Source organism: Carassius carassius, chromosome 30 (assembly GCF_963082965.1).
Source record: "Carassius carassius chromosome 30, fCarCar2.1, whole genome shotgun sequence".
NCBI lineage: Eukaryota > Metazoa > Chordata > Actinopteri > Cypriniformes > Cyprinidae > Carassius > Carassius carassius.
The window spans coordinates 7,686,772-7,704,422 of NC_081784.1; the positions used below are offsets into that span (position 1 = coordinate 7,686,772).

Here is a 17,651-nt window from a genome sequence, read left to right on the forward strand (position 1 = left end):
CAGTACAGGTAATATGTAAAAAAATAACATAAATTTGGAATTAGAATTAGTATATCAAATAATAACATATTAGGATACAATTCGAATTGTATTTTATATTACGAGTATCTGGCCCTTACAGTGTCTGCAGAGAAAAATTCTGGCCATTTGACAAATATAGTTGATGACCCCTGCTCTACACGATAAACATCTTCTGGACTGCTGTGTGTGTATTTGAGCGCTGAGAGAACTGATCGCGCGCTTGTATGCGAGAACTGAGGAAGTGGAGCGCGCGCGCGAGAGAGAGAGAACACTTCTATCAGCGTGATTCCGCCTATCCCGCCTTCATTAATTTTAAGTTAATCGACCACTAATTGTGACTCCCGGGATGCTGGGGCCATTTTTTGCAGATTGCTAGTTCGCGTTTTATTATTTATTAGCGCGCCGTGCATTGATTGACTGTCTGCAACTAACTAAACACCGTCACTGATAAGTGCGCTAAGGCAGGACCAAACCATTTCATGCAGATGCAGGGGGGTGGTCGGTCAATATGGATGTTTAATTTTTTGGTCAGTGGTGATATTTAACTTTTATTGCCAAAATAAGTAAAATCAAAGACATCATTCATTTTATTATTATTTGAAATATACTCAATTATGATGGTTTATACAGTGTATAATATAATACAAATTTTAAATTAGTTTTTACCTATTTTTTGGGCCCCTTGGAATTGTCCTAACTTTTCCCCCTATACGGCGCCTATGGTCAAGCCACTCTTGAACAACAGACAGCGTCAGAAGCATCTCGCCTGGACTAAAGACAAAAAGGACTGGACTGCTGCTGAGTGTCCAAAGTTATGTTCCCTGATGAAAGTAAAATTTGCATTTCCTTTGGAAATCAGGGTCCCAGAGTCTGGAGGAAGAGAGGAGAGGCACACAATCCACGCTACTTGAGGTCCAGTGTAAAGTTTCCACAGTCAGTGATGGTTTGGGGTTTGGCCATGTCATCTGCTGGTGTTGGTCCACTGTGTTTTCTGAGGTCCAAGGTCAACGCAGCTGTATACCAGGAAGTTTTAGAGCACTTTATGCTTCCTGCTGCTGACCAACTTTATGGAGATGCAGATTTCATTTTCCAACAGGACTTGGCACATGCACACAGTGCAAAAGCTACCAGTACCTGATTTAAGGACCATGGTATCCCTGTTCTTAATTGGCCAGCAAACTCGCCTGACCTTAACCCCATAGAAAATCTATGGGGTATTGTGAAGAGGAAGATGCAATATGCCAGACCCACAATGCAGAAGAGCTGAAGGCCACTATCAGAGCAACCTGCGCTCTGATATAACACCTGACCAGTGCCACAGACTGATCGACTCCATGCCACGCCAATTCAGCCTAAAGGAGCCCCAACTGAGTATTGAGTGCTGTACATGGTCATACTTTTCATGTTCTTACTTTTCAGTTGACCGAGATTTCTAAAAATCCTTTTATTTTTATTTGTCTTAAGTAATATTCAAATTTTCTGAGATCCTGAATTTGGGATTTTCCTTAGTTGTCATAATCATCTAAATTAAAAGAAATAAACATTAGAAATATATCAGTCTGTGTGTAATATAATATACAAGTCTCACTTTTTGAATGGAATTAGTGAGATCAACTTTTTGATGCTATTCTAATTATATGGCCAGCATCTGTATATACAGGGTATTAAAATAAAAAGATAAAATAATATAAAATATACACTCACCAGCCACTTTATTATGTACACCTGTACAACTACTTGTTAATGCAAATATCTAATCAGCCAATCACTTTGTAGCAACTCGATGCATTTAGGCCATATGGTCAGGATGATCCACTGAAGTTCAAAATGAGCATCTGAATGGAGAAAAACAATGTTATTTAACTGACTTTGAACATGGCATGGTTGTTGGTGCCAGACGGGGATGGTCTGAGTATTTCAGAAACTGCCGATCTTTCACACACAACCATCTCCAGGGTTTACAGGGAATGGTCAGTGAGCAACAGTTCTGTGGGTGAAAATGCCTTGCATGGATGGATCAAGCATGGATCATTCCTTCCATAAATATATGCCACCATAAACATGACTATTGGCTGCAGATTCAAAATATTTTGTACTGTGAAAAACCAAGAAGCTTCCTCTAGCTCATCAATTTCTTTTGTTAGAAATGGATGAAATGCAGAGAATTTTCTGTATCTGGGTCCCATTCAGATGATTGACTCAGGATAACATGCTGTCTGTGTGAGTGGAAGGACTGCTGCTGTCTCTCTGTCTAAATGGATAGGCCGCTGTCTGCTGTCGGAGAGCGGAAGCAGATGCTTTTGACAAATGAGTACTGCTACGTGCATGTTTGTGTGTGTGTGTGTGTGTGTGTGTGTCTATGTCAGTGTGTGTATTAGTCCTCCTCATCAGAAATCAATACACTCAAAGGCAGCAGTGGCTGAATGTTCTTTTAAGTAGGAGAGAGAGACAAAAGAGAACGATAATGCAGAGCTTCCTCTGGAGACTTATATTACATTACACCACATGGCTGAAACAGAAAGAGTGGTGGCATCAGCATGATTAAACATATGGCTATTTACAATGAACATTCAGGCTATTTACGGCATTTAAAACCAAAGTTGTGGATTCAGTATGGGCTTGACCATTTTGAGTTATGGAATTATAATAAATGCTCTGTGAGTCACTTTGGACAATCAGCACAAATGACTCTGCTCTAATAATAATGTCTAACACACTCCTGAATGCACTTACTGTATTCTAGACAAGATTTCTGCTGACAATTTATGAGAAATGTTAATGTCGATTCAAAATGGAAGCACTGTACTACCTAACAGTGCATTTTTGCCTAAACCTAAATAAAGGCTGACAGCCTCACAATGTTCTGGGTTACATACATATTAAGCATTAAAGCTAACTCTTATTCTCTCTTTGTCACAAATAAACCATATGAGAGTGATGAGCACTATCTCAAACAATTAAATTACAAAGTGGTTTTTACTTTTATATACTGTAAATAAATAAATAAAACATGACATTTTAAAAGACTTTCAAGGATTTTTTTCTTGAAACACACACACACACAGACATATATATATATGTATATATATATATATATATATATATATACATATATATATAATAAATTTATATAAATTTCTATTTTAAAATGTCATGTTTCATTTAATGTTATCTGTCGTTTCTTTGCAATTATTTGTAAAAACTTACAAGCACTTTCTCAGTAAAATTAGTTTCAAAGTAAAAATACTACTAATTTATTTATTTTTGTACTTTTAACCATATTTGTAAAGCAGTTTGTATGTATTGCCTGATACATTTTATATTTTCCAGTAAACATAATTGAGGAAAATGTGTATAATTAGGCCTACAATTCGACCTATAATAATTATGTATGTGCATATGCGGCGAGGCTATATCTCGGCATAGAGAGCAGAATCTGTTATATTTGTAGATCGGAATAACGCATCGCCTCCGCCCCGCTCCGCTCGGCGCTGATGGAAGGGGATGCTGGACGTGCTGCGTACTTATCATGATGGTGATGATGATGATGCTGATGTAATAATCGCACGCTCCGCTTATTCTAGTGCACTCTAGAATCCTCACGCTCGTGACCCAGCCAGAGTGATGTCATCGTCAATACAGTGAACCGTGCTAAAGAATTTTCTCCCCGCTCCGTGCTTCTCATCGAGGCCTCCATGAGAGCAAATCCCGGGACTGCGGCGCTGATGGCTGTTGCGGTCGGGACTGCACCAAGCTCCCTTCAGCATCAAAGCTGCGACCCCTGCGCTCAGACAAGCGGCAAAACCCGCGCAACAGACACACGCGCAAGAGCGCGCTTCTTCACAGCAGCGTTCTATATGGAATATCCGTAATCTTAACGGGAATTCAAACTCCTAATTTGATTGACAGCCAGTCGTTGTGCATCGCCGATCATCAACGCCCTTTTAAGACTTTTTTTGGTTAGTGTCTACCCTTGAAAATCGGTGATATCCGTTTTATTCGGTGCCTGTGCTCCCTTCCCCTCGCGCTTACCGGAGACTGTCCGCGCCCTGCTCACCCGGAGGCCACAAGTGCCTGTTTTTTCCCCGCTAGATTCACCACTGATGGAAGCTGATGCCCTGTTGCCTTTCCTCGTCCGTGTCTACCTCTGCTGCCGCTGTTTCTCCTTTACTTACGCGACTAGGCCCGCGAGCCCCTCTAAACATCTCTCATAATGACTCTGTGATGGATAAAATGACAAGAGCGAATCATTTATATCGTGTTTTGGTATTTTGGGTGTTGGCGTAGCGACTTTGCTGTGTGTTTTAGTCTTCTTTGCAGCCGACACTAGGGTTCACGAGGAAGGCAACTGTCTCGAGAGCAATAAACGCCCGTTATTAAGAGATCGCGCGCGCTTCTCTCTCAGGATGGCAAATGAACCCGTTATTCTTAATGTGTATGATATGGTAAGCTCATTAACCCTTTCATCCTTTACACTATTTATCATCAACTTCGCTCCTTCTGGCTCTAATTGTGTGTAATGTTGCATGTAATAAATGTAAGATGAAATAACAATGCATTGATGAAGACTTTAAGAAACAATATCTGGGTGGTCACAGTCTAGTGATAAAGAATCTGCGCCGCTGACACAGTGGTATCATTTTGAAAACACGATTACATAACTACTTTGTCTAGGTTTAATACTAAAAGCATTGACAGCTTTAGGCTATGGTGTGCGAGTCTATGGCCGAGATGAGAGCGCGTGTTTCTCCTCCTGTGCTGGTGGAGGCGCTGTCACCCCATCACAATAAAAACACACTTTACTAGTACAGATCACATGTGATCACAGTACTATAATAATATACATTGACATATGCATATGCATAGCCTACAAGAGATCAGTGATTATGGTAGACCTAATCCTACTTTTTTAAAGCTTTTTATTTATGAAGTAGCACTGTACTTTTCACCATTGTACTAAAACCATGTCTGTATATGACTGTAAATGTTATGCAATATTATGTCATAAAAATCAAGAAAGTGACTTAGTGAGTACATACATGTGACACTGTATTTTTATCAATTTATTTTACATTTAATCAGAGGCATGGGGATATGCTAGTATTTTTTCTGTGTACATTAAATCATGTTCTGCATGTTCAATTATCTATGAACGACAGCTGGTGCACCTTTTTGGCCTCACACAGAAACATTTTCTCTGAATATTCACCCCTCCTCCTTCACTTTAAAGCCTGTATTGTATAGTGTATGTCAAGGTTGTGTAGCATTAACTGATTTTAATGCCTTATAGTTAACACACACACACACACACACACACACACACACACACACACACACACACACACACACACACACACACACACACACATATATATATATATATATATATATATATATATATATAGATGGCTAGATAGATAAATAAATGCATATTTATAATAAACGTGTGATTCTCCAGACATAGGCAAACAAAAACATCTATCTTAACTCTAATTAAAATATATGTTATTATATGATCTATTTCCTCTTCTTGCTCTTTTAGTACTGGATAAATGAATACACCTCCACTCTGGGCATTGGAGTCTTCCACTCAGGAATACAAATTTATGGCAGAGGTACAGTGACCAATTCATATTTTGTTATTATTTTATTTTATTTTTTCATCAAACTCCTCTACTGGAACCTTGGAGATTTGTAAAGTATTTATGTGAAAAAGGCTGTTTTATCTACTAGGACTACAGTTAATAGACATGGTAGTTGGTAGAGATTTTGTCTATATATTTATAGTTCTAAATAAAAATACAATGACAAAATGAGACTGAAAATAATTAAGAATTGAGCAACTGAATGTGATTCATCATTAGTCTTATTTATTTTTTTAATAGTAGTTATTGGAATAGCCACATTGAAGTAAGGTTATATTTGATATGGCATCACTGTTCTTGCTTGTTACTGTACATGTTCAACACTGTCACAGATGCAATCACTGTATCATCTTTCTGCAGTCTGAACCTTGTCACTAGCATTTAAATGCATTATGTACCATGTGTAAGCTTTGCAAATGGCTTGACTTCACCTGCAAGTTGCAGTGAAGTGTTATCTGGGGAAGTTGTTAGGGAAGTCGTGGCCTAATGGTTAGAGAGTCGGACTCGCAATCGAAGGGTTGTGAGTTCGAGTCTTGGGCCAGCAGGAATTGTAGGTGGGGGGAGTGCATGTACAGTGCTCTCTCCACCTTCAATACCACGACTTAAGTGCCCTTGAGCAAGGCATGGGTTATGCTGGGCGCTGCAGCATAAATGGCTGCCCACTGCTCCGGGTGTGTGTTCACTGCTGTTTGTGTGCACCTTGGATGGGTTAAAAGCAGAGCATGAATTCTGAATATGGGTCACCATAATTGGCCGTATGTCACTTTACTTTCACTGTCTGTAGTGATGAACACAACAGAGGAACAAACATGCTGTAGCCAATTAGTGAGGCCTCTGATCTGAGTCATAAAGTGACAGAATATGCTGCCTTCTTCCACTATTTTTTTTTAAACCCTTTTACACACACACACACACACACACACACACTTTCTCTCTCTCTCTCACACATACACACACACACACTGATCAGCAGCATTGACACACACACAGTTTCTCTCTCTCTCTCACACACACACACACACACTGCTCAGCAGCATTGACACACACACACACTTTCTCTCTCTCTCTCACACATACACACACACACACTGCTCAGCAGCATTGACACACACACACACACACTTTCTCTCTCTCTCTCACACATACACACACACACACTGCTCAGCAGCATTGATATAGAGCAGACGTAGGCAGCTCTGAGGACTGAATCAATAATTTAATGGGACAGAGCTTTAGCTTTTTGCTAATAAAGTACTGCAGGGATGATATATTTTTGCAGGCCAAAGCCCGGAAACGAGTTAGTATTTTAGCACTTCCAGTTCCTTCATCCTGAAGTCCATGTTTTTTTTTTTTACATGAGTTTTTGGCCTGAAATAATGGCTGAAATAATTTCTATGGTTAACACACGCTCAGAATATTAGCATTTTATTCTATGACATGAAATGCATCATTAATACGGCTTTGTGATTTTTTTACTTGTCTTGACAAAGAGGTGGCTTAGTGGGACTAGAGAAACTGTCAGGGACATCATCACATCGAAGAGGAAAACTCTTCTACTCTATAGTCCATTTTCAAATAATTACTCGTGCAAACTACTGTAACTCAAATTTTCAGGGAAAATATTTTTTAAATAAAGACTTAAAGAGTTGTTCAAACCAAAAAGTGGTCACGTGACCACTGCTGTTCATTTATAGCCTATTTTTAGCTTTTTACTTCAGGCAATAATATTTAGGTTCAATTAAAAAATAATAATTTGTGAAAGTTATCATTATGAACTAAATGTATAAGAATCAAACTTTTGTTGGCAGTGGAAGTCAATGGAAAAATCTTTTTGGATTTTTATTGAGTGAACTAGGGTGATGCTAACTTCCGTGTTGATCTGCAAAATTATGTTATTATTTCAGTGCTCTACACACATTTAAAACATGTTAAAAAAATTGTTATGAGGGCTTGTCTCAGTAAATCACTTTAGATTAAACTGCTAAATAACAAATAACCAAGTAGCTTATACTAGAAGCATTCTAGTTAAAGTTAGCATGAAACTTGACAATCCTTTCTTAACTGTTGTGATGTATATCTGAGTAAAAAAGCTTCACCATTTAGACAATTTAGGACAAGGTTTTATTTTGTCAAGAATCAAATAGATCATTATTGTTGGCTTATTCCAGTGAGTGACTGGTTGCTGGAGAGGAGGGATTATTGTCCTTTCGAGGGGGATATTGATATTGATGTTTTTTAATGATGTGTACAAATGAATTGTTTATAATAAAACAAGTTGTCATTTTATGATGACTTTAAGCACAATATATTTATGAAATTCCTACTTAAGTGACAATCGAAAGATTTTCGAACCCTTTTTTAATGTTTTTGCATGTTTCCTGAAGAGTTTGCATATGGTGGCCATCCGTATCCCTTCAGTGGCATTTTTGAGATCAACCCTGGAAATGCCTCAGAACTGGGGGAGACTTTCAAATTCAAGTGAGTTTTACACATACACCATCACATATGTAAGCCACATAAAACAACTCACAAGTTCTGTTTGTTCTCCAGAGAGGCTATAGCTCTGGGTACGACAGACTTTGCAGAAGAGGACATTGATAAAATAATGGAGGAGCTTGGAAAGGAGTTCAAGGGGAACGCCTACCACCTGATGCACAAAAACTGTAACCATTTTTCTTCTTCACTGTCTGAGGTTAGTTTACTCCACAAATGCCTTGTTTTCTGCCTGTCTTTTTAGAAATGATAGGACTAGGCTGAATACAGCTTCACTGACTGATGACATTCTACATTCTCACATGATTTTATTCTCACTTTCTCTTTCTCTAGTTGCTGTGTGGTAGAGAGATCCCACGTTGGGTCAATCGATTGGCATATTTCAGTTCCTGTATTCCATTTCTGCAGAGTTGTTTGCCTAGAGAGTGGCTCACACCTGCTGCGCTCCAGAGCCATATCAGCATGGGCCTTCGAAAGGAGAATACACACTCACACACACACGATTCCAGTGACGATGAGCCCTCGGCTGCCCCGGAGGCGGCTGCTGGAACATCACACAGCTGCAGGCACACCCGAGTGTGATCTTAACATATGTATATATATATTTAGAAGCAGTATTATGCTACTTTGAACACATATACACTCCAACCTCTGATCCTGCTGCTACAGCGCCTCCTGCTGGACTGGATGAACGCCAGACCTCATGGCCGATATGAATGAGGAAATCAAAGTCATGTTTTTCAGTAGAGCCTACAGGGATTTAAAAACCTTGCAGTGGTACTCTTGAAGTTTTAGAGTTGTTTGATTTTTACTAAGATTTTAGGGAAATGAAAACCATTTTAGTGTTCTCTCTCTTACAAGTGGGAATACGAATGCTGGGCTATCGTGATGGACAGCACTACAGGCCCTTTCCTCATAAATCCTGAACTTTCATCTGGATCTGGATGTTCTCCAGATTTAGCCAATTTTGTTATAAATTGTTGTGTTATAAATTCTTTTCTAGTTTGTGATGGAATGCGTGTGTCATCTGAAGAGGAACGTACATTTCCTTAACCATATTTTTTCCTCAGTGACTTTTCTTGATATTAACCTTCTTTAATTATATGATGTCAAATTAATGTAATCTTTGGTTTACATTCATTTTATTTCTAGCTCTGTTTTTTTTCAATATCTTTTAGTGCAAGGTTTTCAACGAATTTACACTAAAAAGAGTCGATGGCACCATGTATCTCAGTTGGTAATTGCAGCCTTATAACTGTAAGCCATTTATATGCTGGACTCAACTGAAAGAAAAGACCCCTGTTCAGTCGTTGAGGACACAAAGGGAGCATTTATGAGAATGATTTTGAGGGGATGGGTGGGATCGTGTGGGTGGGGTCTGCACATCAGGTCTGGTATCAGTAGTACTGTATAGCCCCTTTCACACTGCACGTTGGTCCCGGAAAATTGCTGGGTCGCCTTCTGTGTGAATGCAAACACGTCCCGGAATTGCTTATTTATGACAGTGTTGTGATTGAATGCAATGTCTGGGTGATTAAGAGAAAGGGACTGTTGCAAAGGTGCTAATGGTCATTTCTCTTGACTTTAGACAATTTGGTTTCTGGCTTTTAAAAATGCAGACTGAAATAAGTAATGTTGTTAAAATGAGTCATCCACACCTCACTACATTACCTTTGCAAAAATTTTTGGCCTGTTTTCAGTCTGGAGTAGTCGATGGTAGTTGCTAAAAGTCAGAGCCATATTTCACAGAAAATCGATTCGTGTATGATGGTCACAAACTTGATTTTTTTTTTTTTGCTTCAGACTATGATTCCATACATTCGGAGGATCAAACATCTTTGAGTTGCATTCAGCATGACTTGTAATTGTATCATACTTAACTGTTTGGTAAACGATGCCCAGTTTTCTCTAAGCATTTACAAAGTCAGCAAGCATATAATGCCTAGTGTTTTAAAAATCTGTTCAGGTTTTAAAAGTTGTGAAATGTATTCCAGCCTTAACAGTAACTAGGCCACAACTAAAGGTTGTAAGGTCTTTCCAGTCTTCAGGCAATAGACCTAAGTAAAGGCAGACACAAGATCTAGTTTTTCACAAATTAAAATAAAACTGGGAGAGATGTACAGATTATTCAATAGGTTGAATGTCTTATGGTCCTATGGCACTTTTCTATTGTTTTACCCACAAGTGTCATACTACAAAGAATATTTTCAGTATTTTTTTCAGTTGACGGATCAACAGTAAAGTTAAAAACATATCTGTTCAATATCTGTTCATTTGTAAAATATTAAATATGGTGTATACCCTGACTATGCTCCATATCAGAGTAAATGATACAGCTATCAGTATTATTTTGACCTTCTGTACCATTTTGCCTGTCAGAATCATCTCTAGAAGCTCATCCTCTCTGTCTGTCTGTCTCTTATGGCATGTTATTGTAGATGGGAACACGGGTGTTTCATGAGTCAAATCTATAAGAAATATGCTTTTGGTGACATATTTATAAAACTGAAATTTATATTTGGAATATGTTTTTTATTTACTGTTATTTTGTCAAAGATACTATCCACCTGTAGAGCCCAATTCTTATAATGCTGTTTTTGTTTTATTTAGTCCACAACTGAGATATTTTAATAGTTAAGCAAAGACCTGTTTTGTAGGCATGACCCACTGATGCCTTTTTTAGCCTTGATAAGTACTTCTTGTTTTGATGTGATTGATAATTTCAGATATTTACAGATGAATAGAGAATAAAGAAATTAAAATTCCCCCAGAATTTCATTGCTGTCACGGGGTGGAGATGGACACGGTCATTTCTTTTAAACATTGATCAAATTAACTCTCACCCAGGGTCATTGTTCTCATGTGGCTCCTAATTTTCAGCAGTAGATCATGTGATGTCTTCGGTTTCAAAACTGGATCAATGCAGTTCCAACTGTGTAAACCGAGCTCAAACGATACAAAAAAACATATAAAGGCTGCTAATTAAATGCATTCCAGTACTTTATTTGAATATATTCTGTATCTTGTATAAGTACATTAGAAATCGTGAATATCCATTTCCAACATGTTTACGTACACATGCACGAGGCTCGCCTACCATTACCCTCCCCCATGCGCGTGAACACGCATATAAATACTTCTGCGCGCCGCCGCGTTCCTCAGTCTCAAAGACAGCGCCATTTTATCCTGTAAGCAGAGGTGAGAGGATGAAGACGAATTTAAATTACTTTTACGTCATAAATATGTTGATAGTTTAGTATTTTGTTTGTTCTTTGTTATTACAAAACTAATTCATTTTGACGGTATTTTGTCCGTTATTACGGTTTAACATGGAGTAAAGCTATCTGCGTGTACGGACTGGGCCTCGACGGCTGATCCTTGCTCATTAGTCGTGGTATAAATTCTCAAAACGGACTTTCTTTTTTCTGATTTAAAGATATTTGTGATTTATAGCAGTATGTAGTATTTTATCAGTACCAATTCAATGGTTCTGCCGAGTTAACAAGCAGTATTGTTTTTGTGTAACGTTAAAGCCTTTTTATAAATGAGGTTTTGTTTTAGGTTAGTTGAAGCCCTTGTGTTGCAGAAAACCGTTTTATTTTAGTTTTATGAATCGGTTCGCATGTTGGATGTTTATTTATGTACGTGGACTGACTGGACTAGATGATTATCCTGTGTCATACCGTGTGTGACCAGCAGGCGCACAGATGCGGTTCAAGGTATGTGTTTTATTAACAGGATTTCACGCTCTTTGCTCAGATTTCCCTGATTAATTCATCACCATGAGTGGATGTCGTGTGTTCATCGGCCGTCTTAGCCCTCATGCTCGTGAAAGAGACGTGGAGAAGTTTTTTAAAGGTTACGGACGCATTCGGGAGATTAACCTAAAAAACGGGTTTGGCTTTGTGGTGAGTGTTTACTTTCTTATGGTCTTATGTGTGAGGTAATGGTGAAATCTGTGTCTTACTGCCCCCTGCTGTCTGTTTTTCACAGGAGTTCGACGACCACAGGGACGCAGACGACGCAGTGTATGAGCTGAATGGAAAAGAGCTGTGCAGTGAGAGGTGAGGCTGAATCCAGAGCTGCTTACATCATCTGGCGTGTTTCATGTGGTTGAAGTCCGCATGAAATTCAAATTCACCCTATTTTCGTAAAGCATGTTAAAGATCTTTAAGTTCCTGTGACTGTTCTTTTTAAACATAAAAAAATAAGTCTGTTGTAAATATAAATATAAAATACTTAGACATGTTGCTATCGTATAAATTATACACCAATACTAAAACTGCGTAGTTATATGAAGCAGGTTTTTTTTAAATTATGCATTTCAAGTTTACCATGATTTAAAACACCCGTTTTATAAACCCAGTAGGAAATTCTCAAAGGAACTCATGGTGGATTAGACCTCTAGGTTTAGATATCTATCTTCTGCATTCCATTGTGAACAATTTGCTTGTGCTATTAAGTCAAGGACTCTTAATCCCTGCCCCCGCAATTTCTTGTTCATTTGCCTCTGCTTTTGAATACAAAACCAAAAGCAATCAGTTACCAGTGTGTAGAAAGGCTCTGGTATACATTTACTTTCAGAGTTTTATACTCTGATGTTCCTTACAATATAGAAAAAAAGAGCTGTTTAGTAATTTCATTACTTAAATTTTCTTTTAACACCAGGGTGACCATTGAACATGCCCGTTCTCGTCGAGGAAGAGGTGGAGGTCCAGGAATGGGTGGCCGTTTCTCTCCACGTTTTGGAGGGTATCGTAAATCCCGCAGTGTGGGTTCCAGGTATGCAAGCATATTGAGACCCTCATATGCTGTTTGTTGCATTATCGTTCAAATGAGCTAACCTCTCCCCTTCTCTCCAGGTATGGTCCACCCGTGCGCACGGAGCACAGAATCATTGTGGAGAATCTCTCCTCTCGCATCAGCTGGCAGGTGAGCATCCCGAGCTGTAGCAGCAGAGCAGTGTAGCAGCCTTCTGTTTTAGCGATTTCATCCCTGCACTACAAACATTCTTGCACACAATTTATTTCTTTTGTTACTGTTAATCTGGAAGTATTTTTTTTTCTTTACTTCAGCCAAACCTCACATAAGTAAAAATGATTATTTTAATGATGAAAGGTTCTCTAACCCAGACCCATGTTTTTCAAACCTTTTCTTTAACAGTTGTGCTCTGGTATTCTTTAATTGGAGTTGCATGCACAGCCTCCGAGGTGCATAACGCCCTCCCCTGGTTGTGTTCTGAATAGTGTCCCTGTGGTGGCTCACCCGGCACGCTGTGTCTACTGGTCTAAGTCTTGGCTGGGTCCGTAGCACCAGACAGAGCCGTAGCACAGGATAGCCTTAGAGGAGCTGGGTAGCCACTCTCTGGAGGGTCTGATGTCAGATCTGCTCCATCCCCACGATCTGCTGTTTGGGTCTTATTCTGTTGGTGCTGAAGCGGGGAGGGGGACAGGGTTTTGGCCCCTCCCCATCCTCTCTCTCTCTCTGGTGGGGTCCGTTCTTACAGAGGCCGGATGGGTCAAGTCCGAGGTCGTTTTAACGCTTCATTGCTTCCGTTTGCTATTTGGACAAGTGGCTCTTTGCTAATGCCTTCTGTGGTTTGGAACGGTAAGTAGCTCATTACACTGGATAGTTACACGGTAAAGAGGGTTTTGTCACTTTAAATCTGGAGTTAGTTATAAATGGAGAAAGATTGCCGGTAGGGAGTTTTATCTAATTAACAAAATGAGACCTGTTCTCAGGAACTAGCTGTAGTCAGGCGTGTCTCCATCTGAGGGCCTTGCTTCCTGCTGTTTTACACAGTCTAAATGAGATTTGTGTTGCCAAACACGCTCCGGTAGTTTTATAACCGGGACAAACATTCGGTAAGATGACATCTGTTGAGGGACCTTTCTACAGGTGCATCAGCGCACACTTTAGAGCAGATGCTGCAGAATGTGTCTGTGTATTAAATGTGTGGGTGGTAAACTCCAGTGTGTGACTCAGTGCTTTTGGGTGTCTCTGAAAATGTGTCATTAAATGGTTTCTGTGCTTTCTGCAGGATCTGAAGGACTTGATGAGGAAGGTGGGTGAAGTGACCTTTGTGGATGCACACAGGACCAAGAAGAATGAGGGGTAAGATCTTGTGCATGTGCACAAGACTGTTTTCTGATTCTCGTGATTGTAATGAGTTTGTCCTGATTTGTTTTACAGTGTGGTGGAGTTTGCTTCACACAGTGATATGAAGAATGCCATAGAGAAGCTGGATGGAACAGATCTGAATGGACGCAAACTCAAGCTGTTCGAGGATCGCAAGAGGGAGTACGTACCAGACAATCTCACATGAATTCAAATTGCAAAAAGTTCTCACACTGGGTTTCTTTAGGTCTTATGTCTTTCATTCGCCCTACCACAATTGAAAGCTGAAAGTCTTATTCAAGAAGTCATGGCATTAAATGTTTGTGCATTGAGAAAAAAAAATCCGAATACATTTATTTGAGATGTCAATGTAAAATTAAGTCTTGGGAAAAAGTTAATTAAGTGATGTGAAAACAAGGTACAAAATCCATATTTCCAACTTTTTAAAATATTTTTGTATACAAGTTGTGCTTCCTCAGCAGTTACATTTAAATAACAGATTGACAAATTGCTCAGTCCCTTTTAATTTCTTTTCTTTACTTAGGCTTGAAAAGTTTTGACACGGTTAAACCCTGACATGGTCTTGACCTGTTTTTCTTCTCTCTGCAGTCGTAGTAGGAGTCGTTCCCGCAGCAGGAGCAGCTCTCGTTCCCGCTCGCCCAGTCGGAGTCGCAGCCCTGAGCGTGGAAGCAAACGCTCCCGCAGTCGCTCACCCAGTCGCACCCCAGAGAAGAAGACTACCAGTAACCGCTCTCCCTCCCGCTCTTCGTCTCCTCTGAGGAAACAGAGCCGCTCCCGATCTGTCTCTGCAGAGAGTCGGCACTGAAACTAATTTTGTGTTTGTGTGAGACTGAGTTTTTTTGTTTTCCACTTATTAATGTGGCATATGTCATTGTGCTACTTTAGTGTAAATTACTTGCTGTGAGTTGAATGGGCTGAGTGTGTGTGTGAAAAGATTGATTTATTTCTTATCCTGAGGAACTGGGTAGGTTTTAGAGATAATGGAGTGGGTTAAGACTAGATATTTTTCACAATGTCTTGCATTGATTTCTATTTTTATTTAATCAATCTTAATCCTGGAATACTTCTGTAGAGAACTTAAATGTATGTGGGTTTTGTTTTTTAAACTCACCTGTTCATTTTAGTTTGAGTATCGTTCAGCAGAAGGTTATGTCTGTATATACACTCTGGAATAAAATATATTGGTATTTGCCAGAGAAAGTGTTTTTTCTAGTGGTGCAAAATGTGTTCTTTATTTGATTAGTGTGCCTCTGCATTGGTTCGAAACACCATAGTTTAATTATCTAACTTAAACTCTTATCTCTGATTTGCAGTAAAATAAACTCACTGTGCATTTAAGTTTGAATTTTTTTGGGGGGGGGGGGGTTCAGAAGTTTATAGATCAAACTTTTCAGAGAGTATCCATTTCAAACCACTGTTTTAGCGATAAATTGATTTTTTTTTTTTAATGCATCTTTGCATCAGACAGAGCCTGCATGTCTGTGAGAATCAATACAGTTTCCATCTAGGGCCTTAACATATACAGTTATTGATTCCGTTAATGTATGAGAAACACGCTTGAAACCTGTATTTCATGAATTTATTTGCTGCAATGATGATCCTGGCAACAACATATTGAAAAGCATGAATGGTAGGCGATATTGTAACACATGCATTATCAAAGAAGAAAAAAGCCTCCCTCCATGCCTCTACCAACCCTTTAGTCATTTTACTCCTAGAACAACGGAAGTGCTTTGAATTAATTTGTTGTTGGGAGAAATACAAACAAATAGCGTAGACCGTTGGAGAACCTTTAATTACTACACACAACAACTGGGAAAGTGTGTTCTTTTGCTCTTTCAATAGCATGTTGTCTTTGATAATAACTGCAGCGTGTTATAGACCGCAAAATAGGAGTGATAAATTTAGGTTAGCTTAGAATTTGAAAAGTTTACAAATAGATATCACAGAGTTATTATTGTGAGAATTTTTTAATGAAACCAAAAGAATGACACTTCTCATCTTTACACATTTTCTTTCCAAATTTAAGATAAATTTGTATTTACACGGGATGCAATTCGGTGACCAAATCTGAGTGTTGGTGTTAATAGTCCGTGTTAGTACCATTTTAATATGCAATGGATTATTAAAATTATTAAAATAGATTATTAAAAACAACACAAAGAACATTACCTTTTTTTAGAAAATTGTAATTATTAGCACCATTTAAGGAAAATGGTTATTGTTTTCATTGTTTTTGACTCATGTAACATTCCAATTTAAATGACAAGGCACAAAGACTGTGAGTAAATTTTGTGAGCGGTCGCACTGCTGCAACCACCGCTTTGTTTAGTAGCTCCCATTTCTGTTGCAACGGCAATCGAAACAAGCATAACGGAACCGCGCTACTCGTTTGAGCTGTGTAAATTATCAGCTCGCACCTTTTGAGCACAGCGCAAGCAAACTGGTCCGAGCTCAGAACAGGTTTACTGGGGAACCAGTATGGAGTGAGAATCATGCCAAAACCTCACACACAGACAAAACGTATTTTACTCACACCCAACGATTCACAAACAAACTCAGTGTGGTTTGCAAATACAAAACATCACTCACAAACTAATGCATTTTGTTCTGCAAATAAAAAACGTAGCTATCAAACAAATACAGTATGTTTTACATATACAAAGAAATGTATTTCTTCAATGACAAAAATATCCTCCAAGTACAAACTAAAATCTTTCAAGTACAAAAAAAATCTTTCAATTAAAAAGAAAATCCTCCAAGTACAAAACAAAATCCTTCAAGTACAAAACTAAATTCTACAAGTACGGAAAACTGTCACGTGACTTTTGGCACAAATTTTTCGCCTTGCTGATCCACACGCAAATGCCTTCAGATCCACACACATGCTAGTAAACTGTCATGTAATTCGCACTCCACAACAGCAGGAGTGTTAGCGACTTGCTTGGCGCCGCCACCGACATGGAAACAGAAGAGAAGAAGAAACGCTAGGGTGAGGGACGTTTTGAACACCATGAGCGGCCAACAGGTGAGTTTGCAGTCATTGCTGGTGAAAAATCAGCCTGAAGGGGTTGTTATTCGCTATAACAACCGCCTCGCTATACATGATCCCGCTTATTACATTGCACAAAATATTGATTTAAAAATGAGTTTATTGATTATAAAAACGATTCTATTGCTTCCGCTAAAAAATAGTCTGTTCCGTGTCCATAGCAATGGTCTGTTTTTCATTGCAAGGGTGTGTTTGGATCTCCAAATCAACCCTGGTCTTCTGCTAGTGTCTCATAGAATATAGAGGCTTCATTCCATGTCAAATCAGTCAGAATCCAGGAAAGGGGTTGCAGCAACATCTCA

General features: G+C 39.0%; 2 protein-coding genes across 4 annotated transcripts; both read left to right on the forward strand.

The window, feature by feature from the left end:
* The first annotated feature begins 3,499 nt into the window (after window positions 1-3,499).
* Window positions 3,500-10,924, forward strand: LOC132110512 (deubiquitinase DESI2-like). Its single transcript, XM_059517193.1, has 5 exons — window positions 3,500-4,466; window positions 5,564-5,636; window positions 8,051-8,144; window positions 8,217-8,358; window positions 8,493-10,924. The coding sequence occupies exons 1-5, from the start codon at window positions 4,428-4,430 to the stop codon at window positions 8,739-8,741; spliced, it is 597 nt and encodes a 198-aa protein (XP_059373176.1). The 5' UTR covers window positions 3,500-4,427; the 3' UTR covers window positions 8,742-10,924.
* Window positions 10,925-11,271: 347 nt separating this feature from the next.
* LOC132110510 (serine/arginine-rich splicing factor 5-like) lies at window positions 11,272-15,500 on the forward strand. 3 transcript variants are annotated; one of them, XM_059517190.1, is made up of 8 exons: window positions 11,272-11,357; window positions 11,919-12,067; window positions 12,153-12,223; window positions 12,828-12,941; window positions 13,022-13,091; window positions 14,200-14,273; window positions 14,352-14,459; window positions 14,886-15,500. In XM_059517190.1, the coding sequence occupies exons 2-8, from the start codon at window positions 11,942-11,944 to the stop codon at window positions 15,100-15,102; spliced, it is 780 nt and encodes a 259-aa protein (XP_059373173.1). In that variant the 5' UTR covers window positions 11,272-11,357; window positions 11,919-11,941; the 3' UTR covers window positions 15,103-15,500. The 3 variants fall into 3 exon arrangements, 1 of the variants encoding a protein (XP_059373173.1); XR_009424656.1 differs by lacking the exons at window positions 11,272-11,357; window positions 14,886-15,500 and adding an exon at window positions 13,323-13,766 and having other exon boundaries at window positions 11,878-12,067; window positions 14,352-14,415; XR_009424655.1 differs by lacking the exons at window positions 11,272-11,357; window positions 14,886-15,500 and having other exon boundaries at window positions 11,878-12,067; window positions 13,323-14,273; window positions 14,352-14,427.
* Window positions 15,501-17,651: the final 2,151 nt, after the last annotated feature.